This window comes from Maniola jurtina, chromosome 11 (assembly GCF_905333055.1).
Source record: "Maniola jurtina chromosome 11, ilManJurt1.1, whole genome shotgun sequence".
Lineage (NCBI taxonomy): Eukaryota > Metazoa > Arthropoda > Insecta > Lepidoptera > Nymphalidae > Maniola > Maniola jurtina.
Genome location: NC_060039.1, coordinates 7,387,221 through 7,414,787, shown reverse-complemented (window position 1 = coordinate 7,414,787; position 27,567 = coordinate 7,387,221). Strand labels below are relative to the sequence as shown.

At 37.5% G+C, this 27,567-nt stretch overlaps 2 protein-coding genes across 2 annotated transcripts in view; both read left to right on the top strand.

Annotated features, from left to right (window-relative positions):
* LOC123869722 overlaps positions 1-3,765 on the top strand; it is a 60,232-nt gene extending 56,467 nt beyond the window's left edge. The window contains exon 26 of the mRNA XM_045912721.1: positions 3,753-3,765. The gene's annotated coding sequence lies outside the window, so the exon portion shown is untranslated. The remainder of the gene's footprint in view (positions 1-3,752) is intronic.
* On the top strand, positions 686-27,567 carry LOC123869720 (protein dissatisfaction). Its single transcript, XM_045912720.1, has 10 exons — positions 686-692; positions 1,096-1,176; positions 2,057-2,218; positions 22,682-22,836; positions 23,600-23,773; positions 24,048-24,158; positions 25,303-25,542; positions 26,178-26,259; positions 26,787-26,892; positions 27,369-27,567. Exons 1-10 carry the CDS (start codon positions 686-688, stop codon positions 27,565-27,567), a joined length of 1,317 nt encoding a protein of 438 aa, XP_045768676.1.

Below are 27,567 nucleotides of genomic sequence, written 5' to 3'. Positions count from 1 at the left end.
CTCTACGCCGTAGAGTCCGTAGACCTACGAAGGCGAAACGTCTAGTCAACTTTTCAAGGGCTAGAGACAGCTAGAGATAATAACATTTGAGATTTCATGGCTTTTATATGATTTGTTATTCCGCTTTGTACGTTTTCAAATACTTTATGGTAATAATATGATAATACCATCAATTACAAAATGGGTTGTGTAAAACTCCCATAGCTAGAACCTAATTTATCATATTTTAGATTTTTTATTTTATGCTTTGAAGAGTATTATATCATATCCAAATAAATATCAATGAAAAAACTAACTAACGATTGCTGTAAATAAGAATCCACAAAGTAAAAGCTGCTTGAAAGTTAAAAAAAAAAATTCATTGTAGAGGAAACGGTGTGACAGTGGCTATTATAAGCGTTGAGGAAAAGGGGCAGCTGAAGGGGAAGGTTTCTGTGAAGGCAACAAAAACACCACGTTATTAGCGAGATTGGTGTAATCTGACTAATCTATTTTGGGTAGGGCGCGTTTGGTAACGCTTAGAAGCCTCAATTATTGTATAAACAGTAGCCTCGACATTATAGAATGGAAAGTGAATTCATGACAAAGTTATTCCTTTGTGGAATATTAGCCTGATATGATAAATTTATTGTATGCGTACTTATGTTTGATAGGTAATTGAAAGAGTTTCACTAACATTATTAAAATGGCATGTAAAGTTAACCGTCCTTCTTGCAATTATTCATCAAAGACTAACTAAACTTAAAAGGGCTAACTTGTATCTGAATAAAAAAAGAGAGAATTTCAGAGCTCTGGGAAGGCACAATGTCTACCTAACCATTCTATGGTATACCCATGGAGTTATAATTTATACCTACTTAGGTATAAATTATAACTCAGTGCCCGGTAAAACCAACTGTGGTTTTTGTGGCGCTGACTGCAATAAAAAGTCTCTATATATTTTAAATGTAAATAATAATAAATAAATAAAATAAATAAAATAGGTAGCATGGGAATTTAGCAAGCAAATGTGTTCTCATCAGGAATCTATTAACAATATTCGATGAAAAAGCATAACAAAATAATACTATGTCAAAAATTATTATTGGTACACAGGTGACCGGCTGCTCGATATCCCTTGCAATGTGTGTGGCGACAGGAGCTCTGGGAAACATTACGGCATTTACAGTTGCGACGGTATGTATTTATTACGGTACGAGTTTCCACATAATATTAAACATAATCCAAAAGCCATGATAAGCCTTATGGTTAAAAGGTCCGCCTCCTAAGCGGAAGATCGGATGTTCGATCCCAGGCATGCAACTCTAATTTTTCCTTGCTTTGACGGTGAAGGAAAACCTGCATGCCTTAAGAGTTCAATGGTGTGTGAAGTCTGTCGACCCTCATCACTAAAGCCAAATCCTTGTCATTCTGAGACTGTGCTCAGTAGTGAGCCAGCGGTGATGGGTTGATCGTGATTATGATGATGATGATGACTATGGTTTGATCACCTGACCATTCTCCGTGACTTCACACACCATTGAGAACATTATGGAGTAGGTACTTTCAGGCTTTCAGGTTTCCTTACGATCTTTTATTGCTTAAAACGCAAATAAGTTAGAGGCGCGTGCTCAGGATCGAACCCCCGAATAGGAGGCAGACTTTATTAACCACTAAGCTATCAATAATCATATGGTTTCATAATCCATAATAATATTAGATATCACTGCGAAAGTGTATCTGTTTGTCTGCTAGCTTTTTATAGCTCATGCGTTTAACCAATAATGACGAAATTTAATAGGTACAATAGCTTGCATCCCGGGAAAAGGCATAGGCTATTTTTGGTCCCGAAAGTTTAGAGAATTCCCATGGGATTAAAAAACCTAAACTGACACTGAAAAAGAGTCACAGCATCATTTACTTGCTACAGAAATAGCTTGTATCCCGGAGATGGATATTAGGTACCTACTTTTTATCCCGGAAAATCAAAGAGTTCTCACGGTTTTTTTTAAAAACCGAATCTTACGCGGACGAAGTCTTGGGCATCATTTAGTAACTTAATTTTTTTTTGAAACAGGGTGTTCAGGATTCTTCAAGCGGTCGATACATCGTAACCGCGTGTACACCTGCAAGGCGGGTGGCGAGATGAAGGGGCGCTGCCCGGTCGACAAGACCCACAGGAACCAGTGCCGCGCCTGCAGGCTCGCCAAGTGCTTTCAAGCCAACATGAATAAAGACGGTAAGTTTATAATAACTGACTTCGTTCGCGTGGATATAGGTTGTTAAAAATCCCGTGGAAACTCAATGATTTTCCGCGATCAAAAGTAGCCTATGTGTTAATCCAGGGTATAATCTATCTCCATTTCAAACAGCCAAATCCGTCCAGTAGTTTTTGTGAGAAAGACTAACAAACATCCATAAATACATACAAACTTTCGCGTTTATAATATTAAAGTAGGATTTAATACTAGCGAGCCACCCCGGCTTCACACGGGTAGCTTATTACAATTTTCCTAGGGATCTTTAATTTTTTTTTAACAAAATATAGCCTGTCACTCATTAATAATGTAGTTTTCTACTGGTGAAAGAATTTTCAAAATCAGTTCAGTAGTTCCAGTGATTACTTCCCACAAACAAACTTACAAACTTTACCTCTTTATAGTATTAGGTATAGATACGCACGGTAATTAGAATGCTAGTAAAACATAGCGCTATTATTATACTACCTTTAACATGATTTGACCAATAGCCGTTTGCCTTATACTTGTAGTTTTATAGCGCGCAGAATACAGGGTCAATGTGCACCTACGACGCAGCATTAATCCTATGGCACCTATCTACACAACGTTTGTTGACCTCTAGCGGCAGTCGAGTGTTTCATCCACGTGGATTTAGCTTTGTTTTTGAAAGTCTGTGAGAATTCTTCGATTTTTCGGGGCAAAGACTGTGTATCTGTTGATAGCTTTTCACTACCCATTGCCGATTTTAAAGTAAAATAAGTACAAAGATAGCTTATATTTCGGGGACGGGCATAGGTAATTTTTATCCTGGAAATTCAATGAGTTCTCACGGGATTTTCAAATGTATTAAATCTACACCGAAGAAGTTGCGGACATCCACTTAGTATCTAATATTTTCAAAACCTATTATCTGACGAACTCTATAGTAGCATATCATGTACCTGTAATGGCGATCCCAGCAGGTCGCTTTGTCCAGAGCTTACTAGCTGAAATATCTATTGTGAAAGAAAACGGAACGGCGTTTTCGTGCCATCCAACTTCCACTAGATTCAATACTATCTGTCATTACGTCACCTCGATATGTCCAATACTCTTCCACACATTGTGGATCTAGGGTTCTCTAAGTTTGGAATGATAGCAAATACCTTTAAAAGTACCTACCTATATATTGTAGTGTTTAATATATTATGTAGTAACCTTCTAATAAAAGTGAATGAATGTTCTAGGCAAGTACGCTCCTCCTTCGGCTGCATCTTTACTTGCCAGCAGATTTGATTGCAGCCAGGCGCTAGTCTAAGAGTAATAGATTAAAAAAAACCGGTCAAGTGCGAGTCAGCCTCGCATATGAAGGATTCCGTACCATTGTACAAAATATACTTATCACCTTTATGTAGAACTCTGCAAGATAATAACGGTCAGCGTCATTTATATGTGATTTAGTGAATTAAATTTTTCGTGAACACATTTTTTTTTTTGTGTGATTTAACCACAAATTCTCGGTTTTCGGATTTGTTCCTTTACTTATGCTATAAGACCTACCTACTTGCCAAATTTCTTGATTCTAGGTCAACGGGAAGTACCCTATAGGTTTTCTTGACAGACACGACGGACGCACGGACAGACAGACAGACAGACAACAAAGTGATCCTATAAGGGTTCCGTTTTTCCTTTTGAGGTACGGAACCCTAAAAAGTAGTTACATAATCTTTAGAAAACTAGCAGTTAGATATTATAATGAGGTTAACTTTACGTGGTAATAGACGAGTAAATTCTAGTTCGTTCTAATCCATAAATATCTATTGTTTGAATATTCATCACGCCCGCGGCAGGTTGTTTTGTCCAGCGGCTCCGCGCCGCATGAAACATCGGACAAAATAGATTGATGTGACGTCACACTGTCGATCTATTTTCACAATATTCGACCCTATGTCATTACGTCATCTCAATGCTCTCCCAACACTGTATTGTGTCTGACAGCCTTTGTCACTTTTATTTATTGCTGATGATATGAATATTCTCCAATAAAGTTCAGATTCTATTCTATATATAACATTTCCCAAAAAATAATCATACTTACAATCAGCAAAGTATATTTTTGTAGGAACGTCTCACTTTTTATGTAATCTACATGTCTAGATATTGTACACCACAGAAAATATAGTATCATCATCATCATTATCAACAGATACAGACATCCACTGAAGGATATAGGTCTCTTGTAAGGACTTCCACACGCCACGATCTTGCATCAACTGAATGCAACTGTTCACTGCAAATTGTTAGACGTCATCTGTCCACCTAGGTCTTCCAATGCTGCGCTTTATGGTGCGAGGTCGTTAATATTCTATCACCTTGGGAGTTGGGAGTTTGGGACCCCGACGTCTATCAGTTTTTCGAACAATATCTCTTGACTATTGCCATTTTAACTTCGCAACCCGCTCAGCTTTGTCGGTTACTCTGGATCTTTTACGAGTTTCACTAATTTCCGATTTGATCACGTACGGAAAGTCCATGCATAGCTCTCTCCATCGTCCGCTGACAGACACTGAACTTTTAATGAGGTATTAAGTAGGTGTGTATCAATAAAAAACTTGTGATCGTTATTTGTTAGATTCTAATCGTGTGTAATAAGAATATCTCGACCAAATAGGTTCAATCATACTGACAGTTTCATTTTCAATGCTTGATCTATTATCTAAATAGAAATAGCTCAATAGGAATAAATGGAAAATAGCTTTAGTACCCAATAACTTATGCATAGGAGCCCAACTAATTCTAAATCTTTGCAAAATGCGAATAATTGAATATTCATAGAATCCCACGCGTCGGTAGCAAGTCGGGCGCCATCTCTAGTTACAGAGCATTTGAGTATTCTGCGCTCCTAATAACTATATAATACTCTCACAGGGTTGTAGCAAGAGCTGTCGTGTTATTTATAGTAAATTAACACTATTTTTGTCTAATTAATTGATTTAATGTACATTAGCTACAGCTACCTGCCTCGCCTTCGCACTGGTAGCACAAAGTTTCCACAGATTTGATTTCGGCCTATTTATTTACCGAGAATCTCTTGTAAAACTACACTAGTAATTTTAGTAGAGGTACATGAAATAAAAGCACACGATTAGGATTACTATTTTGTGAGAATGGATAAATGCACATACTGGAGAAAGCTAATAAAGACTGCGAAAACTGGTAGAAGATTATGTAGAAAGTCAGGACTGCAATGCCGCGGCGTAATGATGATCGAGTCAAATTATATTAGACATCTGGATCGAACTATACCCCGATAAGGCGGGAAGTCATTCTTAGTTTGGGTGCATTTTATGTACTTACATTTCTCGTATTATGAAATGGAGCGCTGAGCGTAGCCCTGCAGCCCTGCCGCTAGCTGCGGTCTCGCCGCAGGTGCTCTGGCGCTAAATTATTCACGAGCATCACTTTGTGCCGCCGCGACCCGGATTACCTTTATATGTTTACTCGCTCGCGTAATTATACGCCCTCACGAAACTTGCTCACCGCAGACGACGTGCTCTTCCGTCACACTCCTAAGCTCTGATACTGCTGTGTACTGGAATCCAATATCAAGACTGGGATGAGTCTAAATAATTACGGAAAAGAGAAAGTCCTGACGCACTAGCTGAGTCATCAATACCCAGCTCAAACTCTATTGGATCTAGAAAACTGGAATTTGCATAGAGATGCCCTGTAAACAAGGTGTAAGGCTGGATTTTTCGAAAACTACACGGAAAGGGAATAAAAACGATTTATATTTTTCCGAGCGAAGCCAAAGGTGGTCGCGCTGGTTTTCCATAGTGGTGGCTAGAAAGATCGCATGACGCATTTCATACTTAACACTATACTTACCTAACACCTCGGTATTCGAGCTAAACTACTACAGAAAATGTAACATAAGTAGGTTCCAAGGTAGTGTACGTTACTTTCAAACTAAATTCTATATCTACCTACAATCTTCACAGCCATCGATTTTGTCAGGTCCATCGCTCGGAGGCCGGAGCCAATCAGCTAACTTCAATATCGCAGTGCAAACAAGAAGCAAATCGGTACTAGTCAAACGCTAACTTCAACCTACCCCTACGCCTACTAAAGTGCTACGCATATTATGTTTTCATAGTTTCTGCGACATGTACCTATTTCTTGGACGCTGTATGGTTCTACACTTACAAGAAATAGACTTGTTTGTGATCTAACCACAAATTCACAGTTTTCAATTTTTCCCTCAACTTGTGCTATAAGACTAGGCTACCTGCCTCATGATTCTTTAAATAAATAATCATTTATTTATTTCAACGGAAAGAACCCTATAGGTTTTGATTTCCTTGGCGGGTCTTGATAGACACCACAGACAGACAGACAACGAAGTGATCCTATAAGGGTTCCTTTTTTCTCTGGAGATACGGAATCCTAAAAATTAATTACCTGTCGATACTGTATGCCCACAATGCAAAGAAATATGAAGAACTGATTGCTGTGCTCCTGATTAAAAATACCTAGTCAAGATTAATAATGACTTATCCAACCCACTTTCCTACTTTTTGATGTTTTGGTGCTCTGACTTCAACGGTAGCCATCATGATGTGACATTGGTTGTGTTGAATTGAAGAGTTGGTTGAGTTAATCTCAATTACTAAGTTTTATTTAAGTTCACTTTCATATCAATAGTCAAATGATTCAATCTTACCAATTCTTCAATGACTTCTACACAACCAATTACTATGGAACTTGGCACACTCCTCAACCATGATGCTATACGACGTATCTTAGGGTACTCAGCAACTAATCCGCGTAAACAATTGGATAACTTATGATACTGACGAAATATTCATAAATCTTAAAATTATGGTTTCTGTATTTTTGCGGCGTTCGTAGCCACGCGTGTTGAAGCATCGTAGCGCTCTGCTACGATGGTACGAAATACCAAAAAGAGTTCAACGCAAAAAAGCGCAGCATCAGCTTTCAAAAAGTCATCATGAAAACCATCTACATATACCTACTTCTGTCTTGACTTTTGGCACAAGTGAAAAGAAAGATCTAAAATCAATTATTTCGATTTCCGATTTAAACTTTTGCGGTAATTATCGTGCAATATTATTATATGTTATGTATATAATAATGTAGTAAAATAGGATGATTATTTTGTAAAAATCTTACAATTCCAAGATATGAATCGATATGCGAGTTTGACTCGCACTAAATCGGTATTTCATTTTCATAGTCAGCTATAATAATTTGGTCGAATTAAATCGAAAAGTTTTGTTGAATTTGAATATAAACTTCAAGATGTTTCGCATCCACCATTTCATTTCAGCCGATCAAATAACCGTAATCTCCACTTTAACTTTTGAGAATTAATTTTAAATCGATTTCATTCGACATGGCCTTTTTGGAAAGTCTTAAGACTCTGGAAAAAGTTAAAGGGTTGATATTAAATAGCTCCTACTTTCTTTTAATTTTTGAAGTTAACCATTTGCCTTTTCAAAGAAGTTTCAATCTTATTTATGAGCTATTAATGAGCTGTTGTCATTTCTTCGAAATTTGTAATTGACCGGTTATTTCCGATTCTACTGAAACCGAAGACTACTAATAGGGAAAAAATTACAAATGAATATAATTTGTGTGTGGTTAAAAGTCTATTTGTTACTGAGCTGTGACACTGATCACCCTTTGCTGCTAAACGTTGAGAAGTTACACCTGATAGTTGCCACCTCACATCAGATTTCACTAAACTAAGAAATCAACCTGGAAATAAATCTTTTAAACGAAACAAAAATGGTCAAATTCTGGTAACATCGATAAAAAAATTTATTGCAAATATTTTTTTTCTATTTATAAAAACTATCCTGTATGTTAACCCGAAGTACTGTTAGCTGTAAGTATCCATACCAAGCTGTGTTAAAATAATTTATGTTCAATAGTTTTTTAAATAAATTAAGACAAAAATTAAAAAAAAAAACGTTTTGGGCAATCAATTAATAATAACCCAAGCAGCACAATGAGCATTATAATCCTTTCTCCGATTAAAAATTTAAAAATATCTTTATTTTAATGTATAGAAATCGTCTCATTGCAGTTTTATTGTTTAAGTATGTTACTTAGTGTCTATTTTTAGCAAAGATAGAACAAAATAACCGTGGTTGAAGCAAATTAAATAGGTATGAATAACTTATAGCAATTATCATAAAATCTTGTAAAAGAGCGAAGTGTCGCGAAGACGCGCAACCGGCGCGGCGGCGGAGCGGGCGCCGACAAGGGGCAAACTTTTCAATTACCGCCATGTCGTGTTACCCCGCAGCGGGTTAAATTAATTCTCTCCACTTCACAAAAAGATTCACCTTACCCACACCACCCCTGTGAATCGACACCGTCCATCCTGACGTTTTTCGAATTTTCCCCCGAATTTTCCCGCCGCTCGCTCGTAACATACTGACGTTTCACAATATTTATTTTTAATTTAACGGTTCGCGCGCAAGATTCGGAATCTACGGTGTGCTTACCTTTTTGAAGTTCTTTTGTGTAAAAAGAGTATTAAACTGTAATGAATTGGAAAGCGACCTTTCCTTCTGCTCCACTCTCTTTGTTTATACACGCCATTCCGTATCTTCCGTATTCGCAACGATTCTCGTTTCAGCGTAAAATCCGGTTATTAGGAGAAAATTGTTATTTCAGCACCTAGTAATATTTTTCGTTATGAATTATTGAATTCTAAAGAATAGAACGAGATACCTATTTATTAGCTCGTTATCCTAACATAACACGTTTATAAATTAATGTAAAATTGAATCACTTTTCACAGAATATTAATCTTGTTCGACCCTTAAATTTTATTGCTCATTCTCATAAAACCATTGCGTGTTACTCGCGTCGGAAGCGTTACGAATTGAATAGATTGTGGCTCCTAGAGGTATAGTTTGGGAGTTAGGATTCTAACACGTGTTCAACACCTCCTGCTCTCCTGACCACGGCGATATCGCGAGGGGAGCTGTGAATTAGGGGAACTCATTTTATATTATTGTAAAATTAGTAATGCTTGTAGAGATGCACTTATGCACGTATTATTGGGCTATTTTATTTCAATAGCATTCATAGCAAATACAAAGTCTATGCACATACGTCTTACAAAACCCAAGTTGCTTTTGATAAATATTTTTTAGAATGGTTCTCACTTTTGATTTATTCTTGAAGTTATAGAAACAATTACTTATACTTATAAGTACATTTAACAACAATTACTTATAATATTTTTTTACGGATAAAATTATTTATATTATTTTAGAAATCTCAGCAACTAGATACGTATGAACGTAAGAATGATAAAACCTACTACAAAAGACCAAAATCCTTAGATAAATTCAACCCGATTATGTGATTTATTTACCTTTTACCCTATCCTTTCTACCATCTAAAATATTACCAATATTATGACAATAACCGATTCAACCCTCGTCCGACCTGAGAGGGAATCCCATCAAATTTAATTTTAATGTCGTGCGTGAACAAATTATTGCACGGTCATTGTTTAACGAAAATAAAATGTTATAATGGGATAAACTGCTCCATCTGGCTCTGATGATGTTTTTTCTGTTACCTTGCGCGGTAGTTAATTAATTTCTGCTTTGCAATAGGGGGTTAATTGCATTACAGATGAGTGGATTTGTTGAGGTTTAGTCGTAATTGGTTTTTGGTATTTAATAATAATTAGCTGTAATATTCAATCGGATCCCGAAATTTTAAGGGATCAGTCATCATTGTTATGAATATGCGTAGGTAGGAATTAATTAAAAGTTTGTAGTAATACTCAAAATGACTAACATAAGAGAACAGTCTAACAGAACAGATAATAAGAGAAATTTTATTGTCTACTTACTTCACTTACTTAATTTCAATTTTTCAACGGATCTCATTTCTGATTTGATCATGTGAAGAAATTCCAAGCATTGGTCTCTCCATCACCCGCTGAGTGGCTCTGAGCTTTCTTATGAGGTCATGACTAGCAACCATGTACTATTACGCAACGTGTTTAAATCCCTCACCAGGTAAACGGGTAACATCAAACGAGTCACAGGGAGCTGCTGATTTTTTTTTTACTCGGTTACAAATTAGCCTTTGACTGCAATCTCACCTGGTGATTAGTGATATGCAGTCTTAGACGGAAGCGGGCTAACCTGGAAGGGGTATGGCAGTTTTTTTTTCATTAAACCCTCACTCCTTTGGTTTCTACGGGGCATCGTACCGGAACACTAAATCGCTTAGCGGCACGGCTTTGCCAGTAGGGTGGTAACTAGCCACGGCCCAAGCCTCCCACTAGACACAGTGGCGCACTGCGAAATATTGCAGCGTGTTGAAATTCCTACAACAGATCTATGTCCAGCTATTTATTTTTATTTTATTTATTGTATTTACAATATTCTAAAACTATTTACATTGAATTCTTAGCGCCCTGAAGTCTTGGCGACTTGTCTGGGCGCTGCACATTCCTCTAAAAATTAACTGAATGATATACGGGTAAGACTACTCAGTACACTCAATACAAAATTATGTCGGTATAAGATAATATTATATTATGCAAGGAAGGGTACCTACTCGGTTGCACAGCGCACGAACATTAGGTAGGTATTTGTGGCGCTCGGCACCGAGGCGATGCTAGCCAGCTCGTTACCGGACTTATTCACTATACAGGCTGTTCTATGTAGATAAAAATTAGATAAAAACTATAAGTAGTATAGGATATTTATAGAATGTAATTATGAATTATTATGTATATATTATTGAATATTTTACGTGAGGGAAGACGTGTTTAATAAATATTCCTTGATTTTATACTTTATGTTGTTTTTTGTTATTTTAGTTTTAATTTCAGTTGGTAATTCGTTGATTAATTTTGGTAATAGATAATTCGTGGTTCGTTCACCGTAAAAATTGTTTGCTTTGGTCGTAATTACCTTGTGTCCCGATACGGCCCTCGTCGTAATACTGTGTGTGACATAGTTTTGATAATATTCAAAGTAGTTTTGAGTAATTAGGGTATGTTTGACTTTTTTTTCTATTGGTAGTACTTTACAGAATTTGAATACTGCTTCCTCATTTTGTCTAAATTTTTCTTTAAGGTTTGGGGGTAAAATCATTTTTAGGGTCCGTTTTTGTATATTATGTATTTTAGTAAGGTAGGTTTTGAATGTTCGTCCGTACGCACTAAGACCGTATGACAAAACACTGTCCATGAGTGCAGTGTATAATAATAGGGCTGTTTTAAATGTCACTTTGGTTTTAGCTAAATATAATTTTGCCATAATTGTCCTGAGTTTGTTGCATACGATCTCAATGTGTCTATCCCAATTAAATCTATGATCCAGGACCAAACCAAGGTAAGTGTGTTCTGTAACTTCGTCAATGGCCTTGCAATTGCACGTTGGCGGAAGGGAGTGTAGGCAGTCATGAGTGTGCGATATGAGGTGTATTTTATCAGTACTTTTGTTATAGCTAGAACGTACGTGTAATAGCTTTGTTTTCTGCGAGTTGAGCACTAGTCCAACATTGTGAGACCATTTGCACAGGTTATTAAAGTCTTGCTGAAGATCTTTTATGGCTGTTGTGAGATTTCTGTTAGCGGCTATTATGCACGTATCGTCTGCATACTGAAAAAGCTCACATTTGGTAATTACGTTTTTCAGCTCATTAACGTACGCCAGATAGTGCAGTGGTCCAAGTACGGATCCTTGCGCGGTTCCTTCTGTGACTGCAACCTTGTCACTTAGCTCACCGTCGACCTGAACCATATATGCACGACCTGTCATGTAATTCTTAAACCATCTTAGCAAAGGCCCTCTTATTCCTGTATCGTTAAGTTTCTCAATTAGTGTTTTATGTTGTAGAGTGTCGAACGCTTTACTGTAATCAATAAATACCATTAAGACATGTTTTCTTTTGTCGAGACATGTATTGACGTGGTTCGTTAACTTATCTAGCAGTTGGGTGGTACTTTTTTTAGGTTGGAAGCCATATTGTTGGCTTGCGAGTATATCATTTTCTTTATAAAAATGGTGGATCTGATTACTTACAAATTTTTCTATGTATGGAGTCTATCGGTTGAAAACGCTGACGATAACTTGACCATCTCACTTTTAAATCTAAAACATTATAAAAAAATAAGAAGATACATTAGATACATAGTTCTGACTATAGACTTATTAGATATTTTTATCTATTTTTTTATTTATTTATTTTATTATTTTTTACTCTGAACAGCTTCTGAAACTCGGCAGCGTAACACCAAACAAAGTTATTTATAGTGCGAAAACAAATCGTGGTGCAACTTAAGTTTGGAAACAGGCTCCGATGCTCAAAAACCGCTGGCGGCTGCCGCCCGAAGTTGACACGTTGTTCCGTCAACTTTTGAAAAGAAGAAAAATCTATTTCTAGATTTTTAATATCAACGCCAATAATATCGTTTAAGAAAAATACATGTTTTATACAATTTTACTTGAAAAATCATTTACTTTCTTTATATCTACCTATAAATACAAGAAGTTATTTTATGATTTTCAAAGCTCTACTTAAGTAAATGATTTATTTCGTTCTAGTTTCGGGTACTTTGAGTTTAAATAAATAAAAACTTGGATATCTCTCATATTATGTCGGTGCACTCAAAAATATTCTCGAGATCAGTACGAGGCGTTAAAGATTTTAGGAAATGTGTTCTTTAGAGGTGATAACGGTAAGGAATACTTTCCCGCGCAGGTGTAACGGGCCCTGGGAATCGGCACACCTGACGCGCCCCCTCTGCCTCTTCGCTGCCCTCCGCCCTCTCTGGCTCGTTAATGATGATGTGCTCAGCCAGCAGACTATTTCACTTCTGAATACATCTTTCTCACTTTTAATCTTACCTCCCTCTCGCTCACAGGTGGAATTCTCGCGGCATCTCTGTCTATCCAGGTTCGCCTGGTCGCATCCACCTAGTCAATTCGGCAAACGCGTATCTACTTTATGTCGGAAATGTAATGGAACAAATGCGGCTGGAATTAACGTCGGAACGAATGTCGGGACATGGGGTCGTTCTCTCGGAGGATATTTTCCACGCGATGATTTCGGTGCACATCTATAGACCTGTAATACCGTTCTGTTTAATACCGTTGATATCGAAATTAAACCTTAATCGAATCACAATCGACATAGAAAACAGATTCGTTGTAATTCAACTATAACCTTGGTAACTACATAATATGGGTATTATTTATGTACAAAATCAGCTATTCATGTATAGTGTATTTAAGTTTTATAAGGTTTATCAGCTCTATGATTCAGATTGTTATTTTTTATCTATTGAAATATGCGTCGAAAAAATGACATAAATCTACTCTTTTATGTAATAAATAGGTAATAGTTATTATTAATAGGAGCCATTTAGAAATTAGAATAGAAATAGAATAGAAATAATTTTATTCAAATAAACTTTTACAAGTACCTACTTTGAATCGTCAAATGCACTAACACTGGTTTGGAATGCCTTTTCTACCGAGAAGGACCAGAAAGAAACTCGGCAGTTGCTCTTTTTAAAAATTTGGTAAGTATGTATACAATATTATACCGTGTATAAAAAGTAAATGCAGTCCCGTGCATTACTGGAGCGAGCTGCACCTCAAATCCACGCTCTTTTATCATTAACTTCATTAATTGTGTAATGGGTGTGGTCGTAAAAAAATGTATAGTTGCATTCATGACATCGTAACAAACGTTACATACCTGACTCAATGATACATTCATGATCAACATAAAGCTTAGTTCAGAATCATACAATATTATGATTAGAATATTATATTATTTTTACAATATTATATTATTATTGAGATGCATAACGATTTCGCGACCCTGGGGTCCCGGTCCTATAGTAGGCATACGAGGGGCCAAAGCCAACTCGCAGAGACCCCATTAGACATTATAAACACTAGTTTTTTTTAAGAAATTAAATTAAGTCAAAATTGAATTTCTAAAGAAGTGTACTCTCCGCCTTACAATCGGTCATGACCGTAACGTTACACATTTCGTTACATATGTTACAATCATGACAGAAAAAAGCGAACGACATAAGCTAAAATCAAAATATCACTGTACAGCGAATAATTACGGACAGAGAAGTAGTTTCATTGTTTTACGCGATAACAAAGCTTTATTAACCTTTATTTATGAGTTCGAAAGAATGTCCAATACTCACCCTGCAATTCAACATAAGAAAAACAATTTTTGGCGACAATTCTCGCGTCAACACACAATAACAATTTTCCTCCTAACAAACATGGCCGTTTTTATTTTCTGAATGTTGGCGCCTTGTTCAATAGTGTTGCCAATAAATGAAAGGCAAAAGAAACCAAATTATTTATGTAGTATGGCAAAAATAGGCGTTCTAATGTCGTTACATTCAGGACGTTACACACGCACAAAAAATTGGACACATTTTAGAAGTTGAAGAAAATTATGGTTATTGATAAAAGAATGGTAACCTTTTGTAAATACGTTGGAAAAGTAATCAGAACTCGAACCTAACTTACAAATGCAATATTAGGACAAAAGTTTTGTTAAAATGACATGTTTTCGATAATAGTGTAGTAGTTGGACAAACTGTTTTTGTATGGAGCAAAAATTTTGCCAATCGGAAAAAACTAAAATAAATACAAATTTGTAAGGATAGCTGAGATTTCATGGTTTTATCTAAACTACAGAGAGGTTATATTTAGATCAATATGGAACATATATTCGTAACTAAAACAGCACTGATTCTATGACAAAAATAAAACCAGGACAACAAAAAAAAAACTAATGTACATTTTTTTACGACCGAACCCTAATATGTTTTTTTCAGGAGCATATTATTATAAGTACTTAATAGACTTTAATAGTTGTGTTAACATTGCTCAGATAACACCAGCTATGTCGTAAACAATCAAAACCAAATTGGGAACCTTATACCAAACTCTTAGAAAAATGACTCTTAGTCAGATTTGAATCGTAACGTATAAATAGGTATAAAGACGTTTTCCGTGAGAAGCGAATGTTTCCTCAAAGGCCAACGAATGTGAAGATTCTTCGAGTCATGCTCTCTCAATAACAGGTCCTACGTACTTAAGTGATAGATTCAAATTCAAATTCAAATTCAAAATTCAAAATGTTTTTATTCAATTAGACTTTTACAAGTTCTTTCGAATCGTCAAAAGCATCTACCACTGGTTCGGAATGCCTTTCCTACCGAGAAGAACCAGCAAGAAACTCGGATATAAGATATAACGGATTTGATCGTTTTAATCTAATAAAGTAAATAAAATCAGCTTGTTTGTCATATTTTTCGTTGATTTTTTATTTAATAAGTAAATCGTTAAGTCTGATGATTGATAACTGAATGTTTCCTATTTACAAGAATATGGGAAAGGTATTGTCATTTGTCATTAGATTATTATTTTATTTTTGGCTGTTAAGAGGGGTCTCTCCGTCACTCGCTTCATACAAACGTAGTTCCAATTTCATTTGAATATTAAGCAACTAAATTAAATTAGCAATTGGAATTAAATGGTCCATGAAATTTTGCAGACATATTCTAGAAACTAATATCTATGTTTGTGGTTTTCCAGATTTCTGTTAAAAATATTCAATTTCAAAGTTACGCGGTTTGAAAAATTTACATACAAATTTTTGAGCTCCTGTAATTTTAAAACTACATATGTTTAGAAAAATCTAAAACACCACAGACACAGATATTAGTTTCTAGAATATGTCTGCAAAATTTCATGGACTTTGGTTGCTTAATATTCAAAAGAAATTGGAACTACGATTGTATGAAGCGAGTGACGGAGAGAGCCCTGTTAGTTGTGAAATTATAATATGAAGTAGGTAGGTATATTTATTCTCTCTACCATCAATTCAAACTTAGTAAATACTGTCAAACTATGTATGTCTTTTTATTATGATTATTATTTTATTTTTGGCTGTTAATTGTGAAAATATAATATGAAGTGTAAGGTTATTTTTAAAAATTGATTTGAGTTGTCAAAAATAATATAAAATTATTAATTTATCTAATGCAGGTAGTTTGATAAAATCGATATTTCGCTCATTCGATGTCATACAATCTGTTGCTAGGAGGCCAACAAGATTGAACTTGCATAAATACGGGTGTTTTGAAGGTTTTAGTTCAGTCTCCTTCTGAGATTCGGAGCGATATCGCATATTTTCGGTATTTGGATTGTGAACTGAATAATTAGATGTTGTGATAGCAATCACGCTCTAATTAAATTACTTATTTTGGCATTAGTTTGTTTAGATTAAAACTCTCGGATAACCTTACACATTGAACTTGTGTTTTATTGTGTTGGTTTTGGAGAGGACATTCCAATAATTCGATAAAAATATTTAAATAATACCTGCTTTTCTGAGTGACGCCAATAGAAGTATATTCTCTCTAAGTACCATCAATTCAAACTATAACACTAGCAAGAAGAGAATGCGAATACTCTATTAAATTAGTTGTGCTCAGAATCTGTACCTTTGTCTTAGTATTATTGATTCGCCTAAACTACTTGTCTTGCGAGTGCGTCTTGGGCTGCGGTCAATAAACCTTTTGACCATTCACCAATTCGGCTTCGTGAAGCTTTCATAGGCTAGGAGGCGAGGAGGATTATTGGCTCATTAATCACCCCCCTGCCTCACGAGAAGCTCTACCCGGACCGCCTGCTACCCACTAGCGCTGCTACTCGCATGCTACGAATATATTCTGTTCAGTTATATCGATGAAATTACCTTGGTGTGGAGTTCGTTTTATATTAAACAAAGTCGCAATACGTACCTATTTGTCTGTGTACCTATTTACTTATAATAGGTACAATAATAATATAACCTATCCCTTTAAGCCTTGGAATAGCTGGAGCCCACCCACGCAAATTAAGGCCCATCTTTATTATAAAATGTAAGTACTTAAAAGTATGTTATGTTGTTTGTTTGTTTGTTCGTGCATTATGGACTTATTGTGAATTATGATGAACTTTTCGCAGTTTGGTAATAAATAAGTTTGATCAAAATCGTTTGAGTATAGCCCGATCTACCTTCATCATCATCGCCATGTCAACCCATTGACGGTCCACTAACGAGCGAGGATCTCCTCTCAGAATGAGTAGGGTTCAGGCCATAGTCCATAGCTACCTACGGCATGACCTGAAATTCTCGCGAGCGAAGCCAAATGCAAAAGCTAGTATTATTTAAAGTATTTTTATATTATAAGCTCATGATATAAGTAGCTTTTCTTGTTTGTGTGACTCATAAAAATATATAATAATTTAATATCGATAATAATTTAAGCAATAACATCACTATGATATCGACCGCAAGCTCCATTTACGAGCGAATACGGTGCATATACATTCCTTGCCCACACCCCCTTTGAGAAATCTAGAGTGGGTTACTTACTACTACACTTGGCGATAGATGTTCCAGGGGCTTCTTATACGAAGTCCATAAATAAAGTCTTATTAGAGTTTTCTTGATAAACGAGTTAAGTTTAGATAAGCTGTCTAAGAATAAAACATTGATAATAATATGACGTTATGTATAATATAGTGTTCATCAAGATTAATGAATAATTATTAGGAATAACTAATAATAAAGATAAGTCAAAAGCGCTAATAAACTGAAGAACCACAAATTCAAGGTTTTTGGATTTTTTCCTTTACTTGTGCTATAAGACCTACCTGCAGCCTACCTGCCTGCCAAATTTCATGATTCTAGGTCAACGGGAAGAATCTACCTTATAGGTTTTCTTGACAGACACGGACAGATGGACAGACGGGCAGATGGGCAGACGGACAGACGGACAGACAGACAGACAACAAAGTGATTATATATAGGTACCTTTTTTCTTTTTGAGGTACGGAACCCTAAAAATGGAAAAACTGAATGTAAATACTAATTAATTTCAACAAACCTGACGACTACTACGCCCACGGGCAAACAGAACAATGCATGGCGCAGTTTTTGTAACAGCTATACCTTTTGCAAAAATACACTTTGTTTGCTTTCAATTCGATACTGGCGGGGGCTTTTGACTGATAGATGTTTGAAGTTAAATCTCCCTTTTAAGCGCTCCAAATGTGATTCAGTGGGCGTCTTTTTGAAGGGCTTAATACTCTTTACTCTTTCAAAGTCGTTGAGGACATTTAAGATAGTAAGGAAATTAATCTTTACTTATTTAGGAGTTCAGGAAGATATTTATTCAACTGCTAGCTGATAGCCACTACTTCGTCCGTGTGCATTAAGGATTTTGAAAATCCCGTGGGAATTCTTTGATTTTCCAAGATAATAAGTAGGTATAAAAGTGAAAAAAATGAAAAGTTATGTACAGTAGGTATGTTATACCGATCTATAAATGATGCCAAAGTCAGTCCGATAGCTCAGTTTTAGATTGATTGAAAGCCGATAAATAACGCCGGTGGTCTCTGCAAAAATGCTAAAGCCGGCGACTCCGAATCATACGTATACAAGCCGGCGGCGACGGGCCGGGGATTAACCATAGTCTTACAGCGCTGGCCAAGTGCAGATTAGCAGTCTTCACTCTTCACACACCTTTGACAATATTACGATGAACCCTCAGGCATGCAGGTTTGCTCACTATGTTTTCCTTCTCCGTTAAAACAAGTGATACATAACTTCAGAAAGATAGAGGTACTAGCCCGGGATTGAACCCTGGAACCACCGACTGGAAGGCCAACGTCTCAACCACTTTTACAGAACAGCTAGGGTTTATTAGGTATTACAGTTTCACAGACTTATTTCTTTTGTGATTATTTCTTTTGTGATAGGCACCGACCAACCTATCTCAAGAAACGAAAACCTTTGAAAGATTAACTTAGTTTCAATTTTCCAACATGTACCTAATTAAAATCTCGCTTATCCGCGTCACTCTGTAACTAAGCCCCTTGGCTTGCGTGTCCCTTCGGGTCAATTAGTTTAGGGGATTTTAGACCTTGATCTGAACTATTAAAGTCGACTTTGCAAAGTTAGGATGTTAGTGGGTCGGGGAAGCAGCCGAGAAAAAAGCACGTGTTCTATTTGGGATTACACCCGCCCTATAAACAAAGGTTAACATTTGTTACAGTTGCGTATACCTACTTAAGTATACCTGAATAAGTGCGGGCTAGCTGCAGTGGCCTAAGGCGTCGACGTTCTGACCTGCTGAGCTAAAAAATTAGAATAACTTCAATAGAATACTATTTCACCGCGACTTCGTCCGCTTGGATTTAGGTTTTAAAAATCCCGTTGGATCTCTTTGATTTTCCGGGATGAAAAGTAGTGTATTACTTTCTCGAGGATCTAGTACTAATTACACGATGCCCGCACACCTTGATTTTCCGGGATCAGGAGTAGCTTAATGTCCTTCCCCAGGAGCCGGTATGCAAGCTATCTTTGTACTTACCAGTACCTACCTCATGAAAATTGGTTAAAAGCTTGGGCTGTGAAAAGCTAGCACACAAACAGACCTGCATACCTTCGAAAAAATGAGAAAGAAAGAAATGTTTAGAAAAAACCGGTCAAGTGTGAGTCGGACTTCGCACACGAAGGGTACCTACTGTCCATTGTATCGAAAAAAAATCATTTTTTATTGTGATGGGTAGGTAAGTGGAAAAGTAAAATAGCCCGGTTGTGGTTGTAAATGCTGTAAACGCCTACTTATTGCGTCTTTAAGGGCTGATTTTTAATCGTCAAATAACTTTTATCTGAGGAATAATATAAAGGTTATTTGAGATTATGACAGTTTTTGTATAATATAAGATAATATAATATCTGTCAAAACATCTTTATTCCTTAGATAATAATAGTTACTTATTTGGCGATTGAAAAAACGGCCCTAAGTAGACTAATTAAAGTATGTCTTGCATTACCTACACAGATCTAGTGTTTCTTTAGAGGTCTAAGAATTTGTAGCTACAATGCGAACTAATAGGCGTAATTTTAAAGAAACTTTAATTTTATGAAGAGTCTATATTATTGCGAATTTAAAACGGATCCTTTATTTGCGAGGCATACCTACCGTATTTACTCGTATGTTCGAACACCACATCTGCATTCAGTACCCTTTCAATAGTATTTAAGCCACGGCCATGCGGAGTGTCCGTAACTATTCACATTTTCACTTTAAGCCGGCACGATCGCGGGAACGAGCGTATGCGATCAGGCCTTGCCATGTGCGGACACAATAGCCGCATTCTCATGGACTCAGCCTCGGTAAGCTGATTGCGTGACGTCATTATTCTGGGGCTAGTGCACATTGATCATGCTAACGAACTGTTTAATGTTTAATGTGCGTTCTATCATCTAGGGTAAAGTAAATGGCATTAAAAATTTAAAACTTACTCTACAGCTTACACATTCCAATACAGAGACTTCAACTCTAACGTGATAATGTGCGTTAGGTACCTAAATCTAGCATTTAGGTAACATGTGATTTAATATACTTAATTCTATTACACAACCTACACTCAGGGTTCAGACATCGCCGGCCCACTACTGAGAATGAGAAGGGAACATACTTACCTTCTAGTTAAAGAATCTAACTACCAGAGACGTGTCCAAAGAATTTTAATATGCGACTCCGTACTGACGCTGAAAGTCTGTTTAATGCCGAGTTCTTGGAGTATAGAGACGTACATGTACTAAAATTCAGTCCAACAAAGACGGCTATAAACACAAAACCTTCTGAAGTCGGATAAATAAATACTAATCAACTTCTATTTTTAACCCCCGACCCAAAAATGTTATAAGTTTGATGTGTGTATCTGTGTGTGGCATCGTAGCTCCTAAACGAATGAACCTATTTTAATTTAATTTATTTGTTTGAAAGGTGGCTTGATCGAGAGTGTTCTTAGCTATAATCTAATAAAATCGGTTCAGCCGTTTGAAAGTTATCAGCTCTTTTCTAGTTACTATAACCTTCATTTGTCGGGGATGTTATAAATTTTTAATTTATACACTTGTACAGTGTCCAGGTAGTCTTACTTACCAGTATATGTTACTGCGTGCATTGTGGACATGACCGATGTAGATATAATAATATGATATAGGCTGTAGGCTTATAGGCGACGTGAGCCTGGCTTATCGGGGTCTCGGCATCGGCGGCACATAAGCGGTTCACGGCTCTATAATCCTCCGTGTTCAACAACGTTCAACTTGCATTTGTAATAAAGCGATAAGCCTACCTTGTTTGTCAATTAAACTTTTTATTCGCTTATTTTAAAAAGTAATTTGTAGGTATTCATTTCAAAAGTACAAATTTATTCTTTATTTTAAAGATGAACGTACGGTTCTTCGGTTCATTTTGATATGAAAATTAAAACATAGAGCTAAAGTGGAATATTATTTTAGTACCTACCTACCTAATAGTAGTAATAACTCAGAAGAAAAACCCAGAGTAATAAGTAGGTTAGAGCGTGTACCCGTAGATAGAACAAGATAAAGTTGAAAACTAAAACCCGACTGCGATCGTCTTAATAAACGCTGAAATATTAGAGTGAAAGTGTTTTTCTGTCGCTTGGTATATTTTAGTGCCGTTGTAAATTTATATTCATGAGCTCAGAATTTTCTCCTCTTTCATTTGACATCCCACTTGATACAATATCGAAAAATTTTTTTTAGAGATTTTTTCGTATAAAATATGTCACCTATGCCTATGTCACCCGGACCTTTACTACGAATCAATTGACACCACATTCATCAAAATCGGCCCAGTGGTTTAGGCGCTACGGTGAACACACAGAATCTGGATACATAATACATAGATTGCTAAAATCATAAACCTTCCTTTTGGCTTTGCCGCATTCGGGTAAAAAAATTGTTTGTAACTAAAAGCGAGAGATGGTTAGGACAACGACGCAACCCTCTTGTTAACTAAAGATGCAAAATTTTCCGTGGAGAATAGAGATTCCATCAGCATCAGAGCTTGATGGGCACGTTTAGCCCATTGCCATTCGACTCCAAGAGGTGGACTTTTGATTGACTATGTTGCTGTTGAAAAGTCGTAATAGTACTCACACCACTACCCATACTTATTATACTTAATAAAATTTGAAAGTCTATTTGTTTGTTGGTTTGTCCTTCAATCACGTTACAACGTAGCATCGGGAGTTTGGCAATTTTTTACCTATACTTAGTTAAAGACCTTGAGAGGGACTTAGGCTATATTTATTATTATCCCGGAAAATCAAACAGCTCCCGAGGGATTTTCAATGTATCCACACGGATGAAATCGCGAGCACTAGCTAGTTTTTTATATATTTAGTTCTTTAGTCTTTAAATATATGTATTTAGTGATTCCATTAAAATTATTGCTGTACAGGTACCTTCAATTCTAAACATAGCAAGCAGCAATAAAGCCCAGAGGTAAATCTACTCTATTCAAACACTTTATCTGATGGCAGCGGTCCAGCACGAGCGAGGTCCCCGGAAGCCTAAGCCGCATCCAGGCGCATTAGGATCTTTACCGCCGCCTCTCGGACATACTCACAAACCACACCCTTTGAAGCTCTCTCCTCCATCGCCCTACACCACACTGGCTCAGCCGTTCAACTTTCAGGTAAATTGTCATTTCATCTATAATGTTTTTATATAGGTACGAGTATGTTGATCCAGTATAATTATGTAAACTCTCTCGGGACTCTCCCTTGGGAAATAATTATTACTTGCGTTTAATTTGGCACAAGAGGAGGACGTCCGCCTCCTATATCTACGGGAGATCGGGAGTCCGATCCCGGCCACGCACCTATAACTTTTCAGAGTTATGTGCGTTATAAGTAATTAAATGTCTCTCGCTTTAACGATGAAGGAAAACATCGTGGGGAAACTCGCATGCTTTAGAGTTCTCCATCATGTTCTCGAAGGTGTGTGGAGTCTGCCAATCCGCACTTGTTCAGCGTGGTGGACTATGGCCAAATGCTTCTCATATTGAGAGGAGAGCCGTACTCTGTAGTGAGCCGGTGCGGCGATGGGTTGGTCATGAAGATGATGATGAATTTGGCGAATCAACGTGCACTGGCCACTTTAGCATCATTTCTTTTATCGATCTGGAAAGAAGCTTCGGCCGTGGCTATTTTCACCTTACTTAGGTACTTATCTACAAAACCATGCACGTTTGGGGCCTAATAACTGCCATGAGTTTATAATAAACTGCTAAGCTTCATCATTATCGTCACTTATCAACTACCATAGAGATCGCAACCAAGTACCGTACTTTCGCATAAGAACATTAACTTACGAGGGACTCGTAACCCAATACTTCAGTTTGTTTGGACTTTAGTATTGTGTTTGCGTAGTTAAAAAAAATTCGTCTTCCTCTATAGTTCAGCATAAGTGGAATAAGCGAACCAGCACCACTAAGCACGGCATCGTCCGCCGGCTCAAGCAATGCGGGAGGTGCAGGTGCAGTCAGCCCATTGCCCCTGATCGCCGAGCCCTTCCTCGCGCCGCCACCTCCTGGACTACTGCATATGCTTATGTCTAGTGATAAATGTCAGGTTAGTATACCTTTACATTCCCTCTTGCGTTGCGTGGTTCTAATTTACGAGTATTATCCTCTGTTTAACGATGTCTTTGCCACCTCTTTCTGTTCTACCGTGTGCAAAAACTAGAAAGCTTAAAGCGTGAAAACAGGAGAATCAAATACCTTTAGCATTCATCTAGTGCACAAATATGGTCTTTTTTTAAGTAACTTGTCATCAAATAAAAGAAGGACGACTATTTAGGTAATATTAACCATAAAATGGAAAGCTTCAACTACAATCTTTTCAGGAGTTGATGTGGAGTGCGAAGCAATTGCAACTCCAAGGCGATCCTTCTCTATTGCGTCCGCCGCCGAATGCATTCGGAGCTCCACTCGCACCTACTTGGGAATTATTACAAGTGAGAAAAATTAACCTACGATACTTTATGCTTTGACTGCTAGGCGAATTTAATATTTGAGCCAAAAGCTACGTAGCTCACAGGTTTAGTATTTATTAGTCTTAGAACCTGATTATCATTTTTGATGTATTTTACTTACATATTTTTTTCTGAGAAATAGAAAAACTTGAAGAAAATAGTAGGTAGGGATATCTACCTACCCGTAGGTAGGTACGTACTTATCATAAACGTATATTGATTACAGATACACGCTTTTTGCGTATGCAGATTGATTTGATATTCCGATCGTAGACCACTACGTTTCTTTCTGTAGAACCGCAATGGTAGCACCATTAGTTTCTAACCACTAACTTTTTTTTTTGTAATTTATGAATGTAGGGTATTTTTAATAGTTTTTTTTTTTTAATTCTTGAATAGTTCTGGAACTCGTTCATTGATCCACAAGTGCTGTGATGGGTGTATGCAATGACATCGATAGGTGTCTTTTTGACTCGAGGGCGGGCGCGGAGTCGTGATTGGGCGGCCGAGGGGTGACTTTTCGCCTTCACTTGACTTACCCCGCCCATCAGCCGTAATATGATGTTGACTTAAGTACGCCTACAACTTAAGTAGACTGGGGTTTTGATGCACAGTTTAAAACATCAGTCACTTTAACGTTTTACCTGCGAAATCAGTTAAAGTCGTCAAAACACGAGAGAACTATTAGATCTTAATTCGAATGAATACTTTTTTTTTTTTCTTTAATCTGGCTTTACTCTGATTAGCCAATGTCAAGTTTGTGATATTTTCAAGTTATTGAATTTATACAAGTATGGACTCGGTCTGCGCCGGCGCCCGCCGACATACGCGCGGCGCCCCTTTAGAGCGCTTCCCAGTCAGTTCCACCATCAAAAAACACCAACTAACACAAAAACCAGCCACTCTTAACAAAAAAAAACACTCCAAACAAGCACAGCACGCGCGCCAGCAAACGCCATCGCAGACGAAGTCCATGAATACTTAGGTAGGTAAAGGTACTTAGGTAGTATTCTGTGCTAGTTGGTAGGTACATTGGTAGGTAACTAAATTAATATACAGTCTAGTACTTATATACCTACTTATGTTTATTGTAATAGGTAATATGTCTGATGTCCCTTTAACCTAGGAAACGAGCGCACGTTTACTCTTCATGGCAGTTCGATGGGTTCGATGCTTAGCACCGTTCCAAGCGTTAGCGACGAGCGACCAGCTAGTCCTACTGCGTGCCGCGTGGAAGGACCTGTTTGTGCTGCACCTGGCGCAGTGGTCGGCGCCGTGGGACTTGGCGCCGCTGCTCGCCGCACCCGCTGCCCGCGCGAGGCTGCCGCCTGAACCGCTAGCTGATCTCGAACTTAATACTCTACAAGTAAGGAACTTTTTCGACGGGTCCTACGCTAAGCAAGTCGGAGGCCCGGGGCAGCAACACAGAACCGCTGGTTCCTTTTATGGTGTTTTTTAGAGTTCCGTACCCAAAGGGTAAAAACGGAGCCCTATTAATGTCCCTATGCTGCCTATCTATCTGTTCGCGTGTCACAGGTTTCTAGCTCGGAGACGAAATAAGGCACAAACCTGTTTGGTAAGTAAGTATTTGGTGTAAAAGGTGGACCCAAAACCAAATATTGAATTAGAAATTTATTTAATTTTTCAGGGAGGCTCCGATATAGGAAAAAGGAGACTGAAAAAAATATTTTTTTTACATTAGGGGGGTATTATTGTGCAGAGCTCTTTGTAATAGAGTACGAGTGTTTTTATTTCGATTTCCGACTCGCACTTGACGGTGAGCGCGGTTGTGCGGGGAGTCCCCCGCGCCTTGTACCCTGATTGCCATCTCAACCTGTCGCGTACCTACTATAACTACTACCTCAAAAACAAATCCCTTTCAATCGAGACCACAAAATTAGATTTAAGTAAGTATTTGTAACTAAAGGTTCTAGCTGATTTAACGAATGTGAATATTAATAGGTAGGTAGGTATATACTTACAAAATAATTTTATTTACAGGAAATCCTTTGCCGGTTTCGTCAAATTGCCCCCGATGGAAGCGAGTGCGGCTGCATGAAAGCGATAGTTCTCTTTTCACCAGGTTGGTATGCTATATAGTTAGCTTATCAGTATAGGTACCTACTTAGGTAGGTACGGATTAGGTATTTAGTTACTTTTTTTTTTTAAAAAGCAAGCAAACGAGCAGGCGGGTCATCTGATGTTAAGTGATTACCGCCGCCCATGAGCATTTGCAGCACCAGAGGAACCACCTATGCGTTGTCGGCTTTTCAGGAATTTGTTGGTCCGCCCCTTGAATAACTTACTAAGTAACTACATACTTAATGTGAATGAAAGGCAATTTAAATTATATTTCCTTGGGATCATTTTGTAGGTACAGGTACATTGCCTCAACAATCGACCTTCGCGACTTTGACAGTCTACATCGACCTTCGTTACCTCGACAGTCGTCATCGACCTTCGTGACGAAACATCGAACATTATATTCTTGTCAGTCGATAGCAAACTTCGTTTGTGAGAGACAGTTGACAACTTCGTCACCTCAACAGCCCACTGTCGAGGCGACGAAGGTCGATGACGACTCATATTCAATTCTTCGTATTTTATTAGATACACCTGGACTAAGCGAAACGCAGCCCGTGGAAATGTTACAAGACCAGGCGCAATGCATTTTAGCAGACTACGTAAGGACAAGATACACACGACAGCCCACCAGGTATTTACATATCAGATTTTATAGGCATAGGTACTAGATTTGACCGTTTATTTAGGCACCTACCTACTTGGTGCTTTATAATATACATAGCTATATTATTCTTTGGTTTTGGACAATAGATAGGTAGGATACCTAATACATTCAAACGGTCATCAAAATGTTCGCCTTCTATTCGGGGAGTTAAGAGGTTTTTTACAATTTTTTTATTATTATTTCTTTTCTATTAGTTCTTAAAGGCGTGTAAAGTCTGCCAAACGCTTCTCCTTCTGAGAGGAGACCCGTATGCCGGCGGTGAGTTGATGATGATATACCTACGTAGGTATTCATGTTTGACAGAAATATCTACCTACCTAGCAAGCAATTAAAGGTTGACCTTAAACTACCTAGTCTCAGGTCAACTAGTATGACTATATATATAGCTACAACAAACCATTATTTTTTGGTGAATACCTACCTATTTTCTTTATTTCTTTTAGGTTCGGCCGTCTCCTCCTCCTGCTGCCATCGCTACGAGCAGTGCGAGCGCGTTCCATAGAACTGCTCTTATTTCGCGAAACAGTGGGGGACGTGTCTGTAGCTACTCTGCTGCACGACATGTACAGGATGCAGCCTGCGCCCGCGCCCGCCTTCCAACCACCACCTCCACCATCCACTGACCATTGCTCTTCGCCATAA

Excerpts from the sequence above, each read along its gene's own strand:
- LOC123869720 (XM_045912720.1), top strand. Across the intron at positions 22,837-23,599 it reads CTCAGCCGTTCAACTTTCAG|TTCAGCATAAGTGGAATAAG; the intron begins GTAAATTGTCAT and ends CTTCCTCTATAG. Across the intron at positions 23,774-24,047 it reads TGTCTAGTGATAAATGTCAG|GAGTTGATGTGGAGTGCGAA; the intron begins GTTAGTATACCT and ends CAATCTTTTCAG.